The sequence below is a fragment of the Phragmites australis genome, chromosome 15 (assembly GCF_958298935.1).
Source record: "Phragmites australis chromosome 15, lpPhrAust1.1, whole genome shotgun sequence".
NCBI lineage: Eukaryota > Viridiplantae > Streptophyta > Magnoliopsida > Poales > Poaceae > Phragmites > Phragmites australis.
In genome coordinates this window covers 23,444,547-23,465,977 of record NC_084935.1, presented here as the reverse complement: position 1 = coordinate 23,465,977, position 21,431 = coordinate 23,444,547, and the positions used below count along the sequence as shown (strand labels likewise).

The 21,431-nt window shown below is 42.4% G+C and overlaps 1 protein-coding gene across 1 annotated transcript; it reads left to right on the top strand.

The window, feature by feature from the left end:
* Window positions 1-340: 340 nt before the first annotated feature.
* Window positions 341-21,091, top strand: LOC133892223 (uncharacterized). The gene is made up of 10 exons (XM_062332924.1): window positions 341-618; window positions 13,936-14,100; window positions 14,200-14,268; window positions 14,398-14,485; window positions 14,575-14,646; window positions 14,733-14,833; window positions 15,046-15,163; window positions 15,278-15,337; window positions 15,437-15,547; window positions 21,074-21,091. The coding sequence occupies exons 1-10, from the start codon at window positions 341-343 to the stop codon at window positions 21,089-21,091; spliced, it is 1,080 nt and encodes a 359-aa protein (XP_062188908.1).
* The last annotated feature ends 340 nt before the right edge of the window (window positions 21,092-21,431 follow it).

The window sequence follows — 21,431 nt, the reverse complement described above, 5'->3', positions numbered from 1 at the left end:
CAGAATGGAGTGGTTGAAAAGAAGAATTGGACTTTGGTGGAGATGGCTAGGACAATCTTTGATGAGCATATGACTCATAGAAAGTTTGGGTAGAGGCTGTTAGAACAGTTTGCTATATTTGCAATTGGATTTTCTTGCACTCTATTTTGAATGTGACTTTTTATAAGTTGCGCTTTGGGAGGAAGCCAAAGGTTTCTCACTTGAGAGTCTTTGGTTGTTGTCGCTTTATCCTAAAGCGTGACAATCTTAACAAATTTGAGTCGCGCTCCACCGATGGGATTTTCTTTGGGTATTCTCTTCATGTTCATTTTATAGGGTTTATAATCTTGACACTAACACCATGGAGTCCTATGATGTAACCTTTGATGAATCAACCTCTTGTGCTAGCCTTGTTCTTGAGTTTGCAGATGATCAAGAGATGAGCAAAAGCCTCTTCGTAGATGGCGACCTTTCAGCTCTCGGTGATGATGAGAATGATCCACTACTTCCTACTATTACACCTACTTTAGAGCTAGCTCCTACTTCTTCTACACTAGTAGAGAGTCCTATAGCCTCTACTTTCACTTCAGTTGCTTTCGAGTCTGCACCAGCTGCGTTTGAGGGGGAGATTGTCTCACAGTGTGAGGCACATCAGCACATTCATTGGGGACATCCCCCACAGCTGATGATCGGTGACCTTGTTTCGAGGGTAATAAAATCCAAATTTGCTTAACATGCTCATTTTATGGATTCTGTATTTGTTGCCTCTTTTGGGCCCCATGAAGTTGGACACGCTCTTTCTAATTCAAATTGGGTCAATGCCATATATGAAGAATTAGAAAATTTTGAGAGAAACAAAGTTTGGGTTCTTGTAGAGCCACCCCCAAATGTTCACACCATAGGTACCAAATAAATTTTAAAAAACAAATAGGGGGAAGATGTGTCTGAAGAGAAAAGGCTAGACTTGTAGCTCAAGGTTTCACTCAAATAGAGGGGATATACTTTGAAGAGATTTTTGCACTAGTAGCTAGACTTGAAGCCATTTGGATCCTCCTTGTATTCGCGGTATCCCAAGGTTTCAAGTTGTACCAAATGGATGTCAAAAATACTTTCTTAAATAGTTTCATTGAGGAAAAGGTCTATGTCAAGCAACCCTTGGTTTCAAGCACCCTAAATACCTACATAGAGTATACAAGCTTCAGAAGGCTTTATATGGGCTTAAGTAGGCGCCTAGGGCTTGGTATGATAGGCTTAATTCCTTCTTGCTGGAGCATGGGTATGAGAAGGGGTCTGTTGATAAAACATTGTTTACCATTAGGCATGGCAATGATTTACTACTAGTTCAGATATACGAGGATGATATCATATTTGGTGGTTCCTCTCATGCTCTTGTGATCAAGTTTGCAGAAACTATGAGTAGGAAATTCGAGATGTCGATGATGGGCAAGCTCAACTTCTTCTTTGGGCTTCAAATCAAGTAAGGCAAGTAATATACATTTGTCCACCAGGTGAAGTACAACAAGGATCTGCTGAAGAAGCTCGACATAAGCGATGCGAAGCCCTTAGCAACATCGATGGCTACCTCGACAGTGCTTGATCTGGATGAAGATGGCGAGGCGGTAGATCAATGGGAGTATAGGAGCATGATTGGCTCCCTCCTATACCTGATGACGACAAGACCCGACATACACTTAGTCGTCTCCTTATGTGTCTGCTTCCAAGCGTCACTAAGGACTTCTCGCCATCGAGCAGTGAAGCGAATATTGAGGTATCTCAAACCCACCCTTGAGTATGGTCTTTGGTTTTCTGCATCTTCTTCTCTCTTTTCGTATTTTTTCGGATGCAGATTTTGCTAGTTGTAGAATTGATAGGAAGAGTACCTCTGGTACTTGTCATTTCTTGGGTACCTCCCTTGTTGATTGGTCTTCTCGCAAACATTCTAGTATTGTGCAGTCAATTGCTGAAGCTGAATATGTTACTACCGCTAGTTGTTGTTCTTAGATTTTATGGATGATTTCTATCTTGAGAGATATTATGTTAGACTTCAAGAGTGTGTCACTTATGTGTGATAACACTATTGCCATAAGCTTAGCCAATAACCTAGTTCAGCACTCCAGAACAAAACACATAGATGTGAGATTCCACTTTTTACGAGACCACAATGATAAGAGAGATATTGATTTAAGATACATAGATACCCATCACCAACTTGCTCATATCTTCACTATGCCTCTAGATGCAACAAGATTTGCCTATTTAAGGGGAGAGTTTGGAGTGTGCCATCCCTATGGCATTATGTGAGGGGGAGTTATCTTTGTATATTCTCTATCTTGCTTTTGTTGCATTTGCATTGCATATCATCTTGTAAGATAATCATAGTATCTGAGCTTTGACTTGTATGTCTTTAGCATTTTTAGTTGCTAGTCTTGAATTTGGATTGAGTTGAGTAGTTGTGCGGAGCAAGCTTTTAATCTTAGGCTTCTCTTGATACTTTGACATGAAACATTTTAACCAACCTAGCTTTCTTAAAGATAAAGTCTAATAATTTTTTGAATCATATAGACTATGAAATATTACATTCTCGATCACCATGTTCATAATTGCTTTAGCTTAGTCAATGTTTGTGTTAAGGCTAATTTGATGAATATCTTGCTTTAGACTTCTTTCAAGATAATGGATTGGGGAACATTACACTATATATTATATTTTTGTCAAATGTTTAGCTCGTGATAGAACCTTAGTGGAACATGTGTTCCTTGTGTCACAAAGACACTACTTGACTTGATCTAGTGAAAGCTTGATAATTTATGCAATTTGAATTATATTAAGCAATCAAGTTTCTTGCGCTAAAAAATGATCTAATACGGTTGTCTTGATGCTTCATGTGGTTTGCCAAAGAAGTAAACATGTGGTTGCTAAAGTCAACTTGAAGATAAAATCAATTACAAAGAAATATGCCTAAATGATCAATTTTATTTTAATCATTTGACGTAACTAAGTCTTGGTTTTATATGTGAGCGTTTGCAAAGTTTACTGTCATGAATGCTTGTTTACCTAGTTTGAGATTAAAATTTTCTAGTTCTTAATTCTTGTATTACCTCGGCACGAGTGAATACTTATGTGGTGGTCATTTTTAACATGATTCGACTATGTGAAACTAAATACGCTAACAATTCTTCAAGATTCGCTTGTGTAGCTTCATGTTATTATGACAATGTATCTCTTTGAGCCTTTGTGCAATTGTGAGGTCCTCATTCTACTCTCCATAGCTCTTTGATGTTTCTAGCTCTTGCAAATGCTTTGTGATATATTTGTGAAAGCTCATTAGGATTGCATGTTCATGCATTGCATGATGCTTTATCCTTGATATTTGCATTGCCAAAGGGGAAGAAAATATGAACTAAGCTTTTGGGGAGAAAAGATGTACAATCTTGCTCAATCAAAATAGAATCTTGCATAACGAAACTTGCGTATTCTTCGAGGGGGAATTTCTACTTTTTTTTGCCTCTCTTCAAGTTTTTGCGATCTTTCTTATGCAAGTGATCCTTCTTGCTCTTTCCATAGCTTTTGGTCACTTGGATGAGCTTCTCTAATTTATTTTTTTTTCAAACCAAAATCTTTATGCTTTGAAGGTTGTCAATACACTCATCAAGGGGGAGGTTGAAAAACCAAGTTGAAATGTGCCCTGTTTTATTTGTGATGAGTGATTGATAATGTTTTTGGTTTGGTTTGTTTTGGCATTACATGAGCATGGTTATGTACTGCAATTATGATCATGACTCACCAAACATGCGGAGAAAATGGAGTGATATTTTTGTCTTTGAGTCCAGAAAAATTGCATATGTCGAATGGTCCGGCGGTGGGCAATTTGTACATGCCGGATGATCCAGTGCTCAGGAAGAATTCACGCTGGAGCATTTCAACTCAGAAGCAAAAATCAAAGTACATGGCAGATGATCTAGCGATGAAGTGAAGGGGACAATAGACTATTTCTTGTAGACAGATTGCAAAATGAGTTCTGGAAAGAATGTACATGGTGGATGGTCCAGCGATGGGCAAATGTACACACCAAAGTATTTCATCCTAGAGGCTAAGATTGAAGTGTACACTGGATGGTCCTACGTGAAGTGAACGTTGGAGCATTTCTTGCAGAGAGGTTGCAAACTGGCTCTGGTGGACTTATACTCGCTGGAGCATTTCTTACAAAGGGGTTGCAAGATGGCGGGTCCAGAGAAGAAGTACACGTCAGATGGTCTAGCACTCAGAAGCCGTGCACACCGGATCATCCGGCGTTCACAATTTTTCTATGATGTATCTTAAGTTGAGGATTTCGATTTGGAACTAACTGGAGATGGTTCGGAAATATCTGTGTGCTTGTCTCATGATGTGCAGGTAATGAATGCACCTTAGCTATTGATGGTAGGATGATCGGGGCCATGTAGGGTGCTTGGTGCTAGACGACGATGGAGGCCAGGTGGAGTCAAGGGTGGTCCTAGATGTGCATATGGAGATCAAGCAAAGCATGAGAAGGTGACGACATGTTGACAAAGTTAAGTGAATAGGATGCTAGTGTAAGTGATGAGGCGGCCCAAGGGATTGGGAGCGGGAGAGACTTGCTAGCAGTTAAGATCGCAAGACGGAGTACACGCTTCCACATTGGATCTCTAGCTTAAGACATAAGCAAGTGGCGATGAGTAACGCTTTGAGAAGCATGCAAGGCGGTTTCACGGTTTGGCCTCAAAACCATGGAAGGATGAAGTGCACGTGGCATCAACGCGAAGCTTGTGTTGAGGCAAAGCTAAGTCATAAAAAAGCCATGACCATTCGATGGATAGAGCAAAAAATAGACAAAAATGTCCCAGCGGTAGGTAAGAAGCCATTGAAAGAGGGGTGTTTTGGGAACAAGGAAGCATAAGGGCTAAGCTACCTCCCTAGGTCTATAAATTGAGGGGTAGGGCTATGTCAGAGGTTGAGCTAGCCACTTGAGTTTGTATGCTAGGGTTTTAGATGAAATGACAGAGGAGAGCTTAGCCTTTGTAATAGGTGAGAGCTTTTTGTGAGAAAAATACCTTATAATCTGCCAAAAAGAGGGTTGACCTTTGCAGAAATGAAATGCATGTTACCTCTAATGCTTATGTTCATCTTATTCTAGTTTCTCTATATTGGCTCCCTTACTTTGTTGCGAGTGTTTCCTTTTTGGTTGGGATTTTCATTTTGGTTGATGAGCTGAGTTTTTCCCACCTTGGAAAGTTATTTTTCTTATTGCTAGAGGGTCTTGAATTTCCTTGCCTCTATATCATCAACTTGGAGAACTTCTTCTTCTGGTGATCTTTTCTTTAGAGAAAATGTATCTTTCTTTAAAGCAAATGTTTCTTTCTTCAAGTTGCTATCTTTCTGTGGCGATGACTCGTGAGATATGTGCCAATGGAACCTAGAGTTCATTTACACCCATGAGAGCCATGCTTGGAGATTTATGTAGCAACTAGTTTCTCTCCGATTTTTGCTTTCACTTAGTTTTGAGGTGTGTTAGGTGACCAAAATAGGAGAAAGCCATCAAAGAAATTTATGAGGTGCCCATTCACCCCCTCTTCTAGTCGTCATTCTCGGTCCTATAGGAGACATCTTCAACAAGAACAAGCATATGTCCTATTCGCAACCAACACACCTCAAGAACGAATCGCAACAAAGCGCAACACAAAACACAATGGAAATATCACAAAACTACGCTCACAGTGAACATCGAAAGTTCCGATGAGATAAGGAATTCAGAGTAAAACAATTGGACTAGAATCATCTAAACTAGGTTTACTGAGTTTTGTGTGGCTGGTGGTCAGACTGAGGTAAGTGGCAGTCAGACTGTGTGCGGACAGAGAGGAATTTAGTTCTAAGTAATCCTAGTGGTCAGACCAGACCTATCTCAGGCAGACCATGGGGTATGATGGTCAGACCGTGAATCTAGCAATCTGACTCCCGACAAACCAGTAGAGAGCAAGAAACTAAGATTTTTAACCTGTTCTGATGGTTTGACCACGAATCGAGGCGATTTGACCACTGAACTTTGCCCAAACCACACAGGAACACTTTGGACGTTCCCGGTGGTCTAACCTCAGATCTTGGCGGTTGGAGTCCTGGAATAGGACAAAAAAACAGCTTCTTCAACCTCTCCGGCCTACAAGCTACAAAACTCGAAATCCGACCAAACGAACTCCAAATTTCATGAAATTTGAACTCGAGACACACATGGACGTGGTGAATCAATAGCTCAACGATCCATCCAAAAAGATTATTTTTTCTCCATCTATTTGAAAACCTAGGAATGAGGGGATTTTTTGGGGAAGTTCAAATCGGTGATGCTTGTGCTATGGATTGGTTCGGGGATCACCCTAGATATGTTATCACACATCCTAGCATTGATTTCCCCAATAATTCCACCCGAAATCGCAGCCAAAAGCAAAGAATGATAAATCAACCAAAGCTTCAAGAACAAGAGACTAGGATGGAGACAAAAGCACCATGAATTAGCTAAACAACTGAGAGGATGAATTAAGATCTATCAAGATTCATGAATATATGGCTTGGAAGTCGCACATCATCCTTCCACTCTTGATGAGATCAAGTCTAGAGCAATTAACCAAAATATCTCTCTCTCTCTCTCTCTCTCTCTCTCTCTCTCTCTTGAAGCCCTAACCAAGCCTAGCAATTAGCAAAATGGAAAATAGACTTAGAGAGGTGGTTTGGAACCAACCATCTCCCTTATTGTTAAAATTCCCAAACTGCCCCTTTAGTCTAATATTGGATACACACCCTCAAGGGACAAAATGGTCCAAGTTTTTTGTTATCCATCGGAAGGACCCGGCGCCTTCACGATTTTGCTTCGTCTCCATGCAAGCTTTGCCATGGCGCCATGTGTCCTCTAACTCCAACCCCGAGTTTGAGGAGAAACTAGAAATACGTCTTGCACGCTTCTCTAAGTATGACTACTCTTTGCTCATGTAGCCTCTATGCAAGCTCCTCGATGTCGACGCATGTCTGACCTCCGCCATGACCTTTGATTGCCTTCAAGTCTTTATGCTCCCGCCACCGGGCCACCTCTTGACTTGCCATCGTCTTCTTGCCTTGACTTGGTCAACGCTCTCTTCATCACCTTCTCTTCACACCATGTCTTCTTGCACCCTCTATGTGAGCGATGTGAATCGTCCATGACTTCACCCGGCCTCGGACAGTCCGTCGGTGCCAAGCCACCACTTGCCCTTCACTGCCTTGCTATTGACCGCCATGTCGCATCCGTACACCTACACATCATGAGCCAGAAACATGTTTCTCCGTCATCCTCAATTCACACTCCATCACCACCTCCGATTAGCCATAAACATAATCAAACACAATTAAAACATGCTATGCAACCCAAAAGTTCCAAATCAACATTCCCATCAATCACTCATCATCATCAACACAAGGGCACTTCTCACCTTGTGTTCTCAGGCATTGGTTGGGTGTTTATGACCATGTAACCTTTAACCTCCCACTCATTTAATTCAATCCACACTAATAAGTTCTTTCAACTCTCTCTCTCTCTCTCTCTCTCTCTCTCTCTCTCTCCCCTGTTCTCAATGTATTAGTCTATATCCTAAATATTTTGCTTCTCCTCTCATCATGGAAAATAGGAAATGTTCCTCTTCACTAAATCAGGCAATGGATAGCCTCACCCTAGTTGCAAGAGGGGAGGGGAACAACGCAATTTCCCACATCATGTAGTGTAATTGTTGTGAAACATATAAGCAAGACTAGTTCATAATGAATAGTGTATGCACAATATTGTAGTGACACATCTCCCAAACATATTAGATCCTTGCATCAAATATACCAACCTTTTCAATCACTTGCTCTCCCCACAGATGATGCAACAGAGACACACTACCACAAAAAGGGCAATCTCAGTCAGTTCATACTGATTTGTACAATTAGTTTTCGAACCGACTGTAATCATATGACTGTAAAAATTGGCTACTATCACATTTGGTTCCTGACTCAATTGTGGAAATGATTATCACAATTGTTTTATATATATCCTTCAACCGACTATGATATCATTTCAGCAAAAAACTGCATTTCAACGCTAAAACCTGCAAAAAATCATCTGGGAAGCTACCGCACAAGTCACACGAGCCACAAGTCATGTGATTTTTTGTGTGAAATACACACGCGTGTGGCTCCTAGTACTCGAATCCATGACCTCTCCACTCCGTGCAGCTCACCTAACCATCTCACCTCACATAGAAATCTACAAGAAAAATACCCCTTTAGTGGCACACATTGCTGAAGGCCTAAATAAGCATTGGTAGGGTCTAAACCAATGCATTTAGTATGCGTTACGAAAGGTAGTGTTGCAAGGGTCTATTGGAACACATATATATGCATTTGTAACTAGTGCCAAAATGAGTTACAAGTTAGCAACGGATAGCCAGCAATGCTTGTATGCGTTGCTATGTTAAGAAATGTGCTTCTATGATCCGCTTTTTATTTGTTGCAAAATAACTCTTTTTCAACTTACTATCATAGGGGAAATGTATCTTTACATCCAACAATTAGACACATCAAACAGAATCTTCAATGAACTCAGCATTAAATATTTTGATTAAAAAAGTAGTATGGAATGTCACAAAATGTGATTGTGTACAGAGAAATCAATAAAATACAATGTTCCAAACATAGATAATATGTATATGAAGTATGAAATACACTTCTCTGAACTTGTTGTACACTGTATTTGTCCTATATGAAAATGATCACTACCTCATAATAGTTTATCACAAACATATGTTAAACCTTATCAGAAACGGGTTTGGGTTCCATCTCTGTAGAAGTGTTTGTAATATCGAGCTTGTCACAGACGGGTAAAATTATGTCTATAACATAGCTACACATATGAATTTTGCTAAAAAAACTGTCTGTGTGCATTAAGTGTCACACGCGATTTTTGTTGAGAAACCATCTATGATATTATTTTCCAAAAATTGGATTTTGGATGTAGGAAAAATAAAAAAAAATCGTTTTGCATGCCACGTTGTTTGTGGGCATCGAACCTACAACCTCCGGACTCGTGCATAGTTTAGTTAACATCTCACCTTTACATCATTGTTGATAGTAATATGATATTTTTTCTTTTTGACCCTTGTTGTACAAAAAATTATATAATTATTCGGGCATCTAAATGACTTCAAATAAAAATGTTATAAATTGTGAAGGTGTAGATCTCGTAGAGAGCTACAATTTTTATATAAAATTTTTCTTCATGTGATGTCATTTGGAAATTTATAAAATATTTGCTCTACAGACACAGATGATTTTCATAAAAAAACCGTCTATGTACATCAGCGAGATGCGCACGGTTTTCATAAAATACCATCCACGTCATATTTACGGACGACTTTTAAGAAAACCTATCTGTAGGAACTAACATATGCCCATACAGACGACCATGTGACAGACACTTCTTACCTAACAACTGTAATATGTGCATACTTAGTCGGTGACAGATCTTAGGTAACCATCTGAGGTACTCCGTCTACTTTAACTATGTGTGGTAGTGCATGGTCATGTAGGTTCCAATTATCCACCTTCACTGCCGAAGCAGTGCATCAAAAAGAGGGAGGGCATCCTACGTAGGTTCAAATGTCACTAGTACAGAACGATACTGTACAGGCGGGTGGAAACGCCTTTTCACAGGCGTTTGGCGCACTCGCCTGCGACAGAAGGCCTGTGAAAATCAACGATTTCCACAGGCGCAAAAGTGACCGCCTGTGGAAATCAATTTCCACAGGCGGTTCCTAATGTCAACCGCCTGTAATGTCAACCTCCTGTGGAAATCGATTTCCACAGGCGGTTGTCTTAACGAACCACCTATGGAAATCGATTTCCATAGGCGGTCCACATTAGCTGCCGCCTGTGATATAAAGATTTCCACAGGCGGTTCCGTATGAGAACCACCTGTGGTATGTATTTATTTCAAAAAATAATAATTAGAATATATTTTATTCCATCCAGATTTCACACAGTTTCAATAACAATATGAATAAGATCACATATTTCAACATTTAACATAAGTACAACAATATTTACAAAATAATATTTACAACATCACAAGCCTATATAGCTAAGAGTAGCTGTCCCACACACAAAGTCTCGGATGGCTAGCTAATTCACCTTCGCGATCAAAGAATCTACCGTTCTTGTGGATGACTTCGTGCATAATAAACCGGCACATGTCACGTTGGACGTTTTGGATTTCTTTATCGGTGAGAGCTTAGTTGGCATATTGGATCATCCTTTCCTGGTTTGAAAACACACTAAAAGAGTTAAAACACTACTGACAACGGAAACATAACCAAATAAGAATGTGCAGGCGCAATGATGACTTACGTCCTCAGGGTTCATTATGTACCTCCCGTTTATCCTAAGAAATTCGCAAACATAGTATCCACAAAGAATGGTATTGAAACCTTTCTTGTGGCACTTAAAAAAAACACAACGTATTCGTTAGTTCAATAAAACTCTTCATCATTAATAGTGGGATACAAGAATTAGAAGTTGTGTTAGTACCGGAAAATGTGTACAGACCGTCATCGCATCCGGCTTGTCCGTATCGTGTATCCCACCTTTCGTTACGTACCACTTGTAGGCCCTATTCGAATACCAACAAGTAATTATCAATTCATAAATAATGTATAAGACTTTTAAGTATGGGGGATTTCCTTTACCTCTGTATAACGTCAATGAAATCTTGGTAGGATTTTTGTTGGAAATCGGTAGAGTCAAGGACCACGAGTCTGCTCGACTTCGGCATCAGCATTATACAAATATAGTGATCGCTACATGAATACTTCTGTTAGATTCTTGATTGATCAACTAAGTTGAACACTTATGTTAGATTCATAACGTATCACACTTACTTAAAATTGTAGGGAGCGAAGATGCAGTCCATGTCCTGCATTTCTAGCATAGCCCTTCCTATGTAGGTTGACATTTCGAGCCTTTTTGTTTTGGTTGCTTCTTTTATGACCCGTGCTTTATCCTTTTTACTCTTCCCCTTAATCCTAGGGTCATCAGTCCTTATGTTCACGATCATGTTTGGCTGGGAAATTCGTTGCGGATCAATGAATCCAACATGCCTCTTTAACTTATCCGCATCGTTAAATTGCATCCTACAAAACAAATCAATAGTCATTAGCTTCTATAACATATATTAGTACATATATGAACGTAGAGGTAGATTGTTGGCACTTACAGACACCACACGCTTATGAGATTGACGTCAAGTTTGTCGAGGCGGAACAAAGCGTGCATGTCCTTGAAATCCAACATGAGGTAGTTGTCTCTGCTTAGATAAACAATAGCGGGGACAGAAGCAGTGATTATGGAGAGGCCCGCACGACATGCCCTCATGTACCATTCATGGAATTTCCTCATCTCCCACGGACCTTCCTGGAGTTGAAATGATGGCAGAAATGGCTTGCCATGCTCATATGTTTTGGGAACATCCAGTGTAGGCACGAAATCTATCTGTGAGGTACTTAATGCTTTGACGATCTCTTTTGTGAGATTGCCCTTCGCTGGAGATTCCTGAGCGGATGATGCCTTTGGTTTTGACGAGGACTGAAGCCACCTCTTCATCGGATCAGGTAGATCAATCTTCTCATATGGGGTAATCATTGTAGGAACTCTCCGATGCTCAGGTGATGGATGTGTCGGAGGTGGAGACGCCGGAGTCAGAGATGTTGGAGGCGGAGGTGCCTGAGTTGTAGACGGTGAAGCACGATGCGAAGTTGCCTGCGGCGGAGATACCGGGCGCGGGGGAGATGGTGCCTGAGGCAGAGAGGGTTGGCGCGGGGGCTGAGGTGCCTGAGGCGGAGTGGGTTGGCTCTGGGGCTGAGGTGCCTGAGGCGGAGTGGGTTGGCTCTGGGGCAGCGGTGCCTGAGGCAGAGATGCTAGGCACTGGGACAGGCGTGACGCTGGCAATTGTGACTTCTGACAGCTCAATATGATATCCCGTCTGGGCCACAAAATGAAGTTTCCAACAGCCTCATCGAGAATCTCAATACCCTCAGGTGTGCTGATTTCAAGCTTGTACTTCCTGAAAATCAGTTGCACCGAGTCCACTTGTACCTTGGCGTAACCGGCCGGAATATCTTGACTGTGAAACACACGGCCTGGAATGGCTTGGCCAGTGGCAGCCTCGACAGTGAAGTCTCCCTTGCCGACCGGAACATGAAGAATGCAAGGGGTAGCCTCTTTGATTTCATCCACATGATATCTCTGGCTATCAAAATGTGTGGACCCGACGCTGCTCCGAAATCCTGGGCTGGTTGGTTGCTCTATCAGCATTAATGCCGCCCTTTCCTTCTCCTTTTCATTCCACATCTTCATGAATTCAACCTTAACCTGTTCTTGTATCTGTTCCTCTAGGGTCTTCTTATATCTATTACGTGTCTTGTACTGGCCCGCATCGTTTGGGAACCCATGCTTCCAGCCCACTTTTGATCCGATGCCTCGAGTGCGACCCGGGTGTTCTTTGTTCCCTAGGGCCTTGGTAAGTAGGTCATTCTCCCTGTCGGGCTCTAGAGACCCTTTCTTAGGAAGCCCTTGGATGGTCTGGGTCACCTCCATGGTCTCAGGGCTATTGAAGGCTAAGTCCCCAGACTCGGTTCGTTGTGACCGAACGTAGACCCAGTTCCTGCTTCGCTCGTCACAATTTTCTAAAGGGTTGGGTTTCCCAGCCCGAGCAGCCTCTTCTTCTTGCCTCCTCCACTCAGGAATTTTGGGGGCGTACCCAGATGTGCCCAGGTGATGGTGGTGCTTATTCTTCTTCGCAAGTTGCTTGAACGATTCAGCCAGTTTGATGGCATCTGGTGTGGTCTTCTGCCTAACAAACTCTGCCCATTGCTCTGGTGTAATCTTTCCGTATTTATTAAAGGGTACTAGATTCTTCTTCACGAATTCCTTGTTGAGCTCACTCTTCCAACCCCGGAAGCTTTTTCCCATAGTTTTCAATGCATTCTGTTTGGCTGCTTCCTCTGTTCCCGAGGGGAATCAGATGGTTCTCTGCAATGTTGCCCATAGAAACTCCTTCGTCTCATCCGACACCAATCGCCAATCAGTTACAGTGATTGGGACGTACTCCTTGACAAGGAATCCGCAACCGTTGCGGAATTTGGCACAGGCCTCACGAGGTGCAATAGGCTCCCCTTCAACACCGACCTGTGTTATTGTATAAGTGCCGGACGGCAACTTGTTTCTACTACGCTCGCCCCTTCTTCGTTTCAGCGTCGGCCCAGAGGGACCCGAAGTTTCGGGCACAGATGTAGCGGTGGGTTGTGGCGCAGATGATCGACGTGAAGATCTTTGCACCCTCACCCTCTAGAGAGAAAAAAAAAGGAGAGTTGACATCAACAGAAGATATTCCTCTATTTAAGAAGTATAAAATGCATTGACTCAACTAAATACATCTTCGACGGGATCGTACTCGTTGTCACTTTCCGGGACGGCGGATCTCCCGATCACACGGAACAGGGCTCGGGCTGTGATACGAGCCTGAGCTTTTGCTGCTGTCAGAGGAGGACGGCTGGTGAGGGCTTGGGTCCCTATCCGACCTCTGTGCCGGGGAGGCCTCTATTGCGAGCGTCCTCTGTGCCGGGGAGGCCTCTATTGCAACATCCGACATCCTGCTTGCTTCTGGTTTCTTAGGGGTTACTGTCCTCTTCTGCCCTATAGTACTTAATCGACCGCTGGATTATTGTTGCCTAGAAAAAGCTAACAAGTATGCTAGTATGAAAAAAAAGGGGAATTTAGTAGTAGTGTAAAATGCAAAATGGAGTATCATAGAACACAAGAAAATGCAAAATGGAGTATCTATCCGCTGCACATGTAATGCTCTGTGCATTTTATCTTGCTCATCCATAGGTTCACCAATTTTCCATTCTGGAATTTCAAACTACAAAAGCTCTTCGCAAGAAAGAAAATCGGTAGGACAAAGATAGATTCCAAGAAAAATGATGATCTAACTGGTGATGTAGAGGAGAAGGAGCTATATGTTGAACGTATACGACTTGAAACAATGGAATTAAGGTTTTTGTTCTCTTCTTAACCTGTTTAGTTATGCAATCTAATCCGTTTCTAGCATGCTCTTAGGCCTCTGCCTCTCACATTTTTCTCCATGCATTGCAGCTTGCAGAACTTAATTGGCAAGGTCGCAATTCAAGAGCCTACTTTTGAAGAAGTGATTGTCTTGTACAGGTAAAAGTTATAAAATGAATTTGACTATTTGAGGTTGGAGGCAATTTTGTAGTCTTGGTTGTGATACGGCTCATTGCATTAAATTATATGTGAACTGATTTCTGATGGTGTATATATATATTACTTAAGGAGGAAAAGTCCCAAGGGCCAGAATGATAGAGCAATCCATGTAAAACACTTCAAAAATATTCCAATGGCAGATATGGAGTTGGTTCTGGTTAGTAAGTGTCCTTTTTCTAAAGAAAAATTTCACAGCCATACTTATTTCTTGAACTGGAATTATGCTGAAGAGCTATTCTATTGCAGCCTGAGAAGAAAAACCCAAGCCTCACACCAATGGATTGGGTTCAATTTATTGTTTCTGTTGTTATCGGACTTGTAAGTGGAGCGGAATAGGTTTCTTTTGATTCTGTTGTGGTTCTTCAGATCTTCACCTGCTGATTTAATTTTGTCAAATCGCCTAGGTTACACTCATCAGTTCACTGGAAATACCTAAAGCTGATTTCTGGGTTGTGATTGCCATCCTCTCTGCTCTGGCAGGATATTGTGCCAAGATCTATTTCTCGTGAGTGTCTCAGCCGAACTATTTTTTTTATAACTTATTCTATCAGCAATGTTTTATGCAGATAAAAGAAAAGTTAGAGAGTTTTTGTGTTTTTGACCTTTTAGACTCGATCCAGAATGCATTCACAAAATGCACAAACTTCATTAAGATGCTACTTTATTATTGTTAATGGTCGTGTTGGCAGTCTGTTAAATTAGTTACACTTAATGCAGGTTTCAACAGAACATGGCAACCTATCAAAACCTAATCACTCAATCAATGTATGACAAACAACTAGATAGTGGGAAAGGCACTCTCCTGCACCTCTGCGATGATGTGATTCAGCAGGAAGTAGGTCTACTCGTGTTTTATTCAGAATCAATAAAAGAAAGTATTTAGTTCAGACATGGGAATTCAAAGCTGAGCTAACAATTTACTTTCATCTTTGTGGTTTCTGATGTTCAGGTCAAGGAGGTCATAATAGCCTACTATATTTTGATGGAAAATGGAAAGGCTACCAATGATGTATATTTTGTTCTTTCATTAAGCTATATTCTGTTTCTGTATGTGTTCTTATGCAAGAGAAAATGCAAACTAAATATTCATGTTTCCCCAATGTGCTAGGATCTTGACTTGCAATGCGAAGAGTTGATCCAGGAAGAGTTTGGCTTGCAATGCAATTTTGAGGTGATGGATGATGTTCGAAAGCTGGAGAGGCTTGGTATCATTACAATAGTGAGTTCTCACATGTTAGGTTCTAAAACTATGGCACGATGGTCGGCATCACAGAGAAGGGGGGGGGGGGGGGGGACACACGGCCGGACGGAGAACCGACTACAACGGCTCGGCCGAGAGGGGGAAACGGAGCTACTCACCGGCGGCACTGCACCACGGCACAATGGCCGGCATCACAAAGAAGGGGGGGGGGGGGACACACGGCCGGCCAGAGAACCGACTACGACGGCTCGGCCGGGAGGGGGATATGGAACTACTCACCGGCGGCGGCGGCTCCTCCTCGGCGTTGTCGACCTCGGCGGCGCGGCTCCTCCTCGGCGCTGTCGAACTCGGCGGCAGCGGCGGGTCCTCCTCGGCGTTGTCGAACTCGGCGGCGAGTCCTCCTTGGCGCTGTCGAACTCGGCGACGGCAGCGGCTCCTCGGCGCGGTCACACTCGGCGCAAAGGGAGAGCGCGGGAGGCGGACGGATGGATAGCCTGACGGCACGGTTGATGTTTTGTGAAAGCACTAGGGTTTTTGGGGCCGCGCGCGGTTATATAAATAGAAACAATTTCGACAGGCGGTTGGCTTAAGGAACCGCCTGTGGAAATCATTTTCACAGGCGGTTCCTTAGGGGAACCGCCTGTGAAAATCCATTTCCACAGGCGGTTCCTTAAGTCAACTGCCTGTGGAAACCTGTGGAATATTTTTTTCCTTGTTTGGGAAATACTATTCTAATACATATTAAAGCATCTTAAATATTCTATTACATATTAAAGCATCTTAAATATTCTATTACATACTAAAGCATCTTAAATGCATACAAGTCCTTAATACAAATTAAAGCTTATCCTAATTGTATACAAATTTCAGGGTTCTATCACATTGAAAAATAATTCGCATAACATTGCACTATTTGCCTTGAACTATTTTCCCTACACCATCCAGACGCATGTACGGCATCACAGATCTATTGAGGGTTGCTTCTACAAGTTTGATCTTTTCTGGATCTCCAAAAGGCGGCACGTCATCGAACTGATTGTATTCTTCTGCATCCTCCACATTCTCGACTCCGACAATTCTTTGTTTTCCGGCAACAACTACGTGCTTCTTTTCATTCACGGGGGCGATTATATAGAAAACTTGTGCGACATGATCAGCGAGTACCCACGGGTCATCTTTGTGGCCTACAATGCTGAGGTCGACAATTGTGAAGCCGTAGTTGTCCACCGTCACGCCATTTGGGTGTTTGACCCATTTGCACCGAAAGACGGGGATCTGCAGATTCACTCCATAGTCGAGTTCCCAGATTTCTTCTACGAACCCATAGTAGGTGACCTTTTCCCCTGTTGTGTCATACGCTTCTGTTCGAACGCCGCTGTTTTGGGTCGTGCTCTTCTTGTCTTTTGCTTTGGTATAAAACGTGTACCCATTAATGTCATACGCTTGCCATGACGTAACTAAACTTGATGGGCTACAAGCCAACATTTTCACATTTTTTTATCTAGAGATTCACCGTCCGGAAGGTTTTGGTTCTTGAACCATGTGGTGAAGCGACGCTTGTGCTCTTTCAAGATCCAATCATACGTGCGGCCTTGATTTTTTGTGTAGAGCTCATTTAGGTGTTGCTCGACGTACGGCGCCACTAACTGGATCTGCTGCAATATGGTGAAATGTGCTTCTTCCACTGCTTTGTAATCATGATCGATGAATCTTTTCTTTCCTTTGGTCCCTCTCCCAGACAACCTCCCCTCATGTCAAGATACAGGTACACCAATGGGATTAGAATCTTTTATGTAATCGATGCAACACTCAACGACTTCCTTGATACTGTAGCCCTCGATCATGGAACCCTCTGGGTGAGCACGATTCCGTACATTGCCCTTCAGAATGCCCATGTACCACTCAAACGCATACATCTGATGTAAGAATACAGGGCCCAGCGCAATTATCTCATTCACGATGTGAACCAAGAGGTGTACCATGATATCAAAAAAGGATGGAGGGAAGCACATCTCAAGTTGGCACAAAGTCTCTACCAACGAACTATGTAGAGTACCCAGTTTTTCAGCATCGATCACCTTCTGAGCAATTGCGTTGAAGAAGTGACACAACAGTGTGATGACCACCTTTAGGTATCTTGGCTTGATACCCCTTATTGCAATAGGGAGCATCTGCGTCATCATCACATGACAATCGTGAGACTTCATGCCGATTAGCTTCAAATCTTTCATCGAGACTAGGTTCTTAATGTTGGATGAGTAGTCAGTCGGGACTCTCACCCCACATAAGCACTTGCACAGTGCCTTTTTCGCCTCAAGTGTCAGAGAGTAGCTAGCCGGCGAAAGATAATATTTCCCATTTGGTCTGTCTCCAGGGTGTAGCTTTGGGCTAATTTCAAAATGCACCAAGTCCTTACGTGACTTGATTCCATCCTTTGTCTTGCCTGGTATGTCCAGTAAGAGGCTAATGATGCTATCACACACATTCTTCTCAACGTGCATGACATCGATGCTGTGACGGACGTCCAAGTCCTTCCAGTAGGGCAAATACTTAAAAAAAAATTGGCATCTTCTTCCACAGCATGCTGGTCGGCGTCTCACTTTTCTTCCTCTTTTTACCCTTCGGCGGCTTCCCAAAAACAACCTTGATGCTACTGACCATTTCAAACACTCGTGCCCCACTGCGAGGTTTCGGGCCAGTATCTTCCTCAACCGTGTTGTCAAAATGATTCTTCATATTGCGGTATCTGTGAGTTCTGAGTAAGAACCGTCGGTGTCGCGTGTACACTACCTTCTGTGAGTACGGAAGGTACACAGATGCGGTTTCATCCAAGCACACTGCACATCCTTGCTTCCCTTTAACCTGTCCCGATAGGTTAAAAAGTGCGGGATAATCATTGATGGTAACGAAAATCATTGCTTTCAGCGTGAAGTACTGTCGTCGGAATTCATCCCACACCCGGACCCCCTCGTTCCACAGTTTCTCCACATCTTCCATCAATGGTTCCAGAAACACATCTATATCGTTGCCTAGTTGTTTCGGTCCTTGGATAAGAATGGACAGCATAAGGTACTTCCGCTTCATGCATAGCCATGGAGGAAGGTTGTAGATGGCCAGGACCACTGGCCAAGTGCTATGTGAGGTGCTCATGTCACCGAAAGGATTCATTCCGTAGGTACTCAACGCGAACCTTACATTCTTTGGTTCTTCAGCGAACTCTGGATATATGGCATCGAACTTTCTCCATTGCCTAGCATCAGCGGGGTGTCGAAGCTTAGTTCCATCCTTCTTGCGCTTATCGAAATGCCAACGCATCAGTTCAGAGTCCCTAGGGTTCGAGTACAGGCGCTGCAAGCGGGGTATCACTGGTAGGTACCACATCACCATCGCAGGACTTCTTCTCTTCTTCTCCTCGTTGGAAGAAGTGTCTTCTTCGTCACGATCAGCATTACTTTTCTTCTTCTTCGTGTTGGCGGAAGCATCTTCATCCTCACAATCATCATTCCTCTTGTACCGACTCGCATTGCACACTGGACATCTATCCAAGGCTTCATACTCTTTACGGTAGAGGATACAGTGGTTCGGACACACGTGTATTTTTTGCACATCTAATGACAATGGGCAGATAAGCTTCTTTGCCAGATAAGTGGTGGTGGGCAAGGAGTTAGGCTTCGGAAGCATGTTTGCCAAGAGACTCAACAGATCCGAGAAACTCTTGTCGGACCATCCATTGCTGGCCTTCAACCTTAGAAGTTCAAGCACTGAATGCAACACCGTAAACTCCTTATCACAGCCCTTCGATTCCTCATACAAAAGTTCCTTCAATGCCTTTTTTAACGCCTCGAAATTATCTAAACCTCTCGTGTCCCTTAAAACATGCGGTTCTGTGTGGCGCAGCATTTCCTCCAGATCAAAGTCAGCATCATCATCCAGATCAAAATCGGCTTCATCATCCATCATAACATCAGTGTCGCCTTCGACTGCTCCCTCATCATCACCATCTACTTGATCAGCACCGATGTCCTGGTTTGGTTTGCTTGTACGTTGTTCGCCGTGATTGGACCAACATTTGTAATCCTCAACAAAATCTCTCAAGATCAAGTGCGATTTGATTATACTTGATTTGTCCCACAATTTTTGGTTCTTGCAGTCAAAACATGGACAGTATATTTCCTTTGTCTCCTTAGTTAAAACGTCCTTCTCTACGGCTTCAATAAAAACAGAGAGTCCTTTGATGTATATTTCTCCATATCTTGACGCATCATACATCCATGCTCTGTCTATCTTTAACTTCAACCACAAAATTAGATACATTAATTAATTAAATAATTAATTTGAAAATCAGAATTAAAAAGATTATTTTTAAAAGGAAAATACGGGCTAATTATGATTATAATATGTCTACGCAATTGAATCTACATTAACGTAAATTTATGACTCAAAATAATGTGAATTCATTACTCTCTCTCTCTCCCTCTCCCTCTCCCTCTCCTCTAGATCTAGATCTAGAGAAAACATCCCCATTCATGATGAAACCTCCTAAGGTTAAACATCACATTCTACCTACATTTTTAAAATATAATACTAGAATCATGTGAATCTACACAATTAAATCAATATTGCAACAAATTTGAGCTAATTTGATGATCAAAATGGCAAGAACCATGAGCATCTCTAGATCACATTAAAACTCTAATTTAGCCTTAAATCTAAATCTAAACTTCAAAAAAATGCAAGCTAGGATGAGATATACATACCTTATTTGGCTCCTCCAAGGAAATCAAAAACAAAACCTTCCCCCCTATTTTCCAAATCGGCCGCCACAGTAAATGCTTACTGTTTCGAACAGTAAGTCTGTCTGAATGGAGCTGGCCGAGAAGAAGCAGTATTTATGGAGTATTTGCACAAGCGGTCGACTTAAGAAACCGCCTGTGAAAACATATTTCTACAGGCAGTTCCTTAAGTGGACCGCAAGTGCAAATGAGATCAATTTCCACAGGCGGTCCACGTAAGGAACCGCCTGTGAAAATTACTTTTCACAGGCAGTCCTCGGTCGCACGGGGCCGCAGCCACTTTCTCAAGCAGTTCTTCCTACGAACCGTCTGTAGAAAACAATCCTAGGTGTCTCGGAAAATTGGTTTTGTAGTAGTGTGTATGCAGCAATTTCTTTTAAATTTGCACAAAACGTTGGTAATGTGCTCTTACTCTAACAAGTTCTTCTCAGTGGTGAGTTGATCGCGAATGGAGATTCTAACGTTTGTTTATGCTAGCTGATCCGTAAGATCGTTGCACAAGCTGTGAATAATCTAATCTAACCATCTAAGCGCAGCAGTTCTCATCAGTATAGGCAGAATATATTATTTGGAACGCCTAGTGCTTAAAATGTAACCAAGGGGATCTAGTTATCACAATGTTCACTGCATGCCCCGATTAGGCATCGACCAAACCTATATGTGTAAATCACTGCCGTTCCTCTTTTCTGAAACAGAAGTTGCTGAATGCTATTTCCCTAGACGTTCTTACTTTTTTTTTTTTGTCTCTTAGATTATCGGACAAGACTAGGGATGCAAGTTTAAAGGTTTTTGGGTAGACCCAAAACCCACTCTTCTGGACAAAAAATGCTACTCCATTGCTAGTCATTTCCTTGATCTGGATCTAGTCGAAAAAAATTATAAACTAGAGTGGGTCATTGGGTACATAGGGTTACCCACTTGCATGCGTAGACAAGATCGTTTTGAAATAGAAAATAAGGACTGAAGCTGCTTTATTATAACAGTGACGGAAACGGAACTCATGGGCTAGGATGAACAACACGGAGGACAAGCTGATCGAGCGTGTGGTAACAGGCTCCCAAAGACAATGTTCTGCACACAGGAGGAGCAGAGCGTCCCTCTCCCAAATC

Excerpts from the sequence above, each read along its gene's own strand:
- LOC133892223 (XM_062332924.1), top strand. The coding sequence starts at position 341 with ATGGAGTCCTATGATGTAACCTTTGATGAATCAACCTCTTGTGCTAGC. Across the intron at positions 14,647-14,732 it reads TTTCTGTTGTTATCGGACTT|GTTACACTCATCAGTTCACT; the intron begins GTAAGTGGAGCG and ends CAAATCGCCTAG. Across the intron at positions 15,338-15,436 it reads ATGGAAAGGCTACCAATGAT|GATCTTGACTTGCAATGCGA; the intron begins GTATATTTTGTT and ends CCAATGTGCTAG.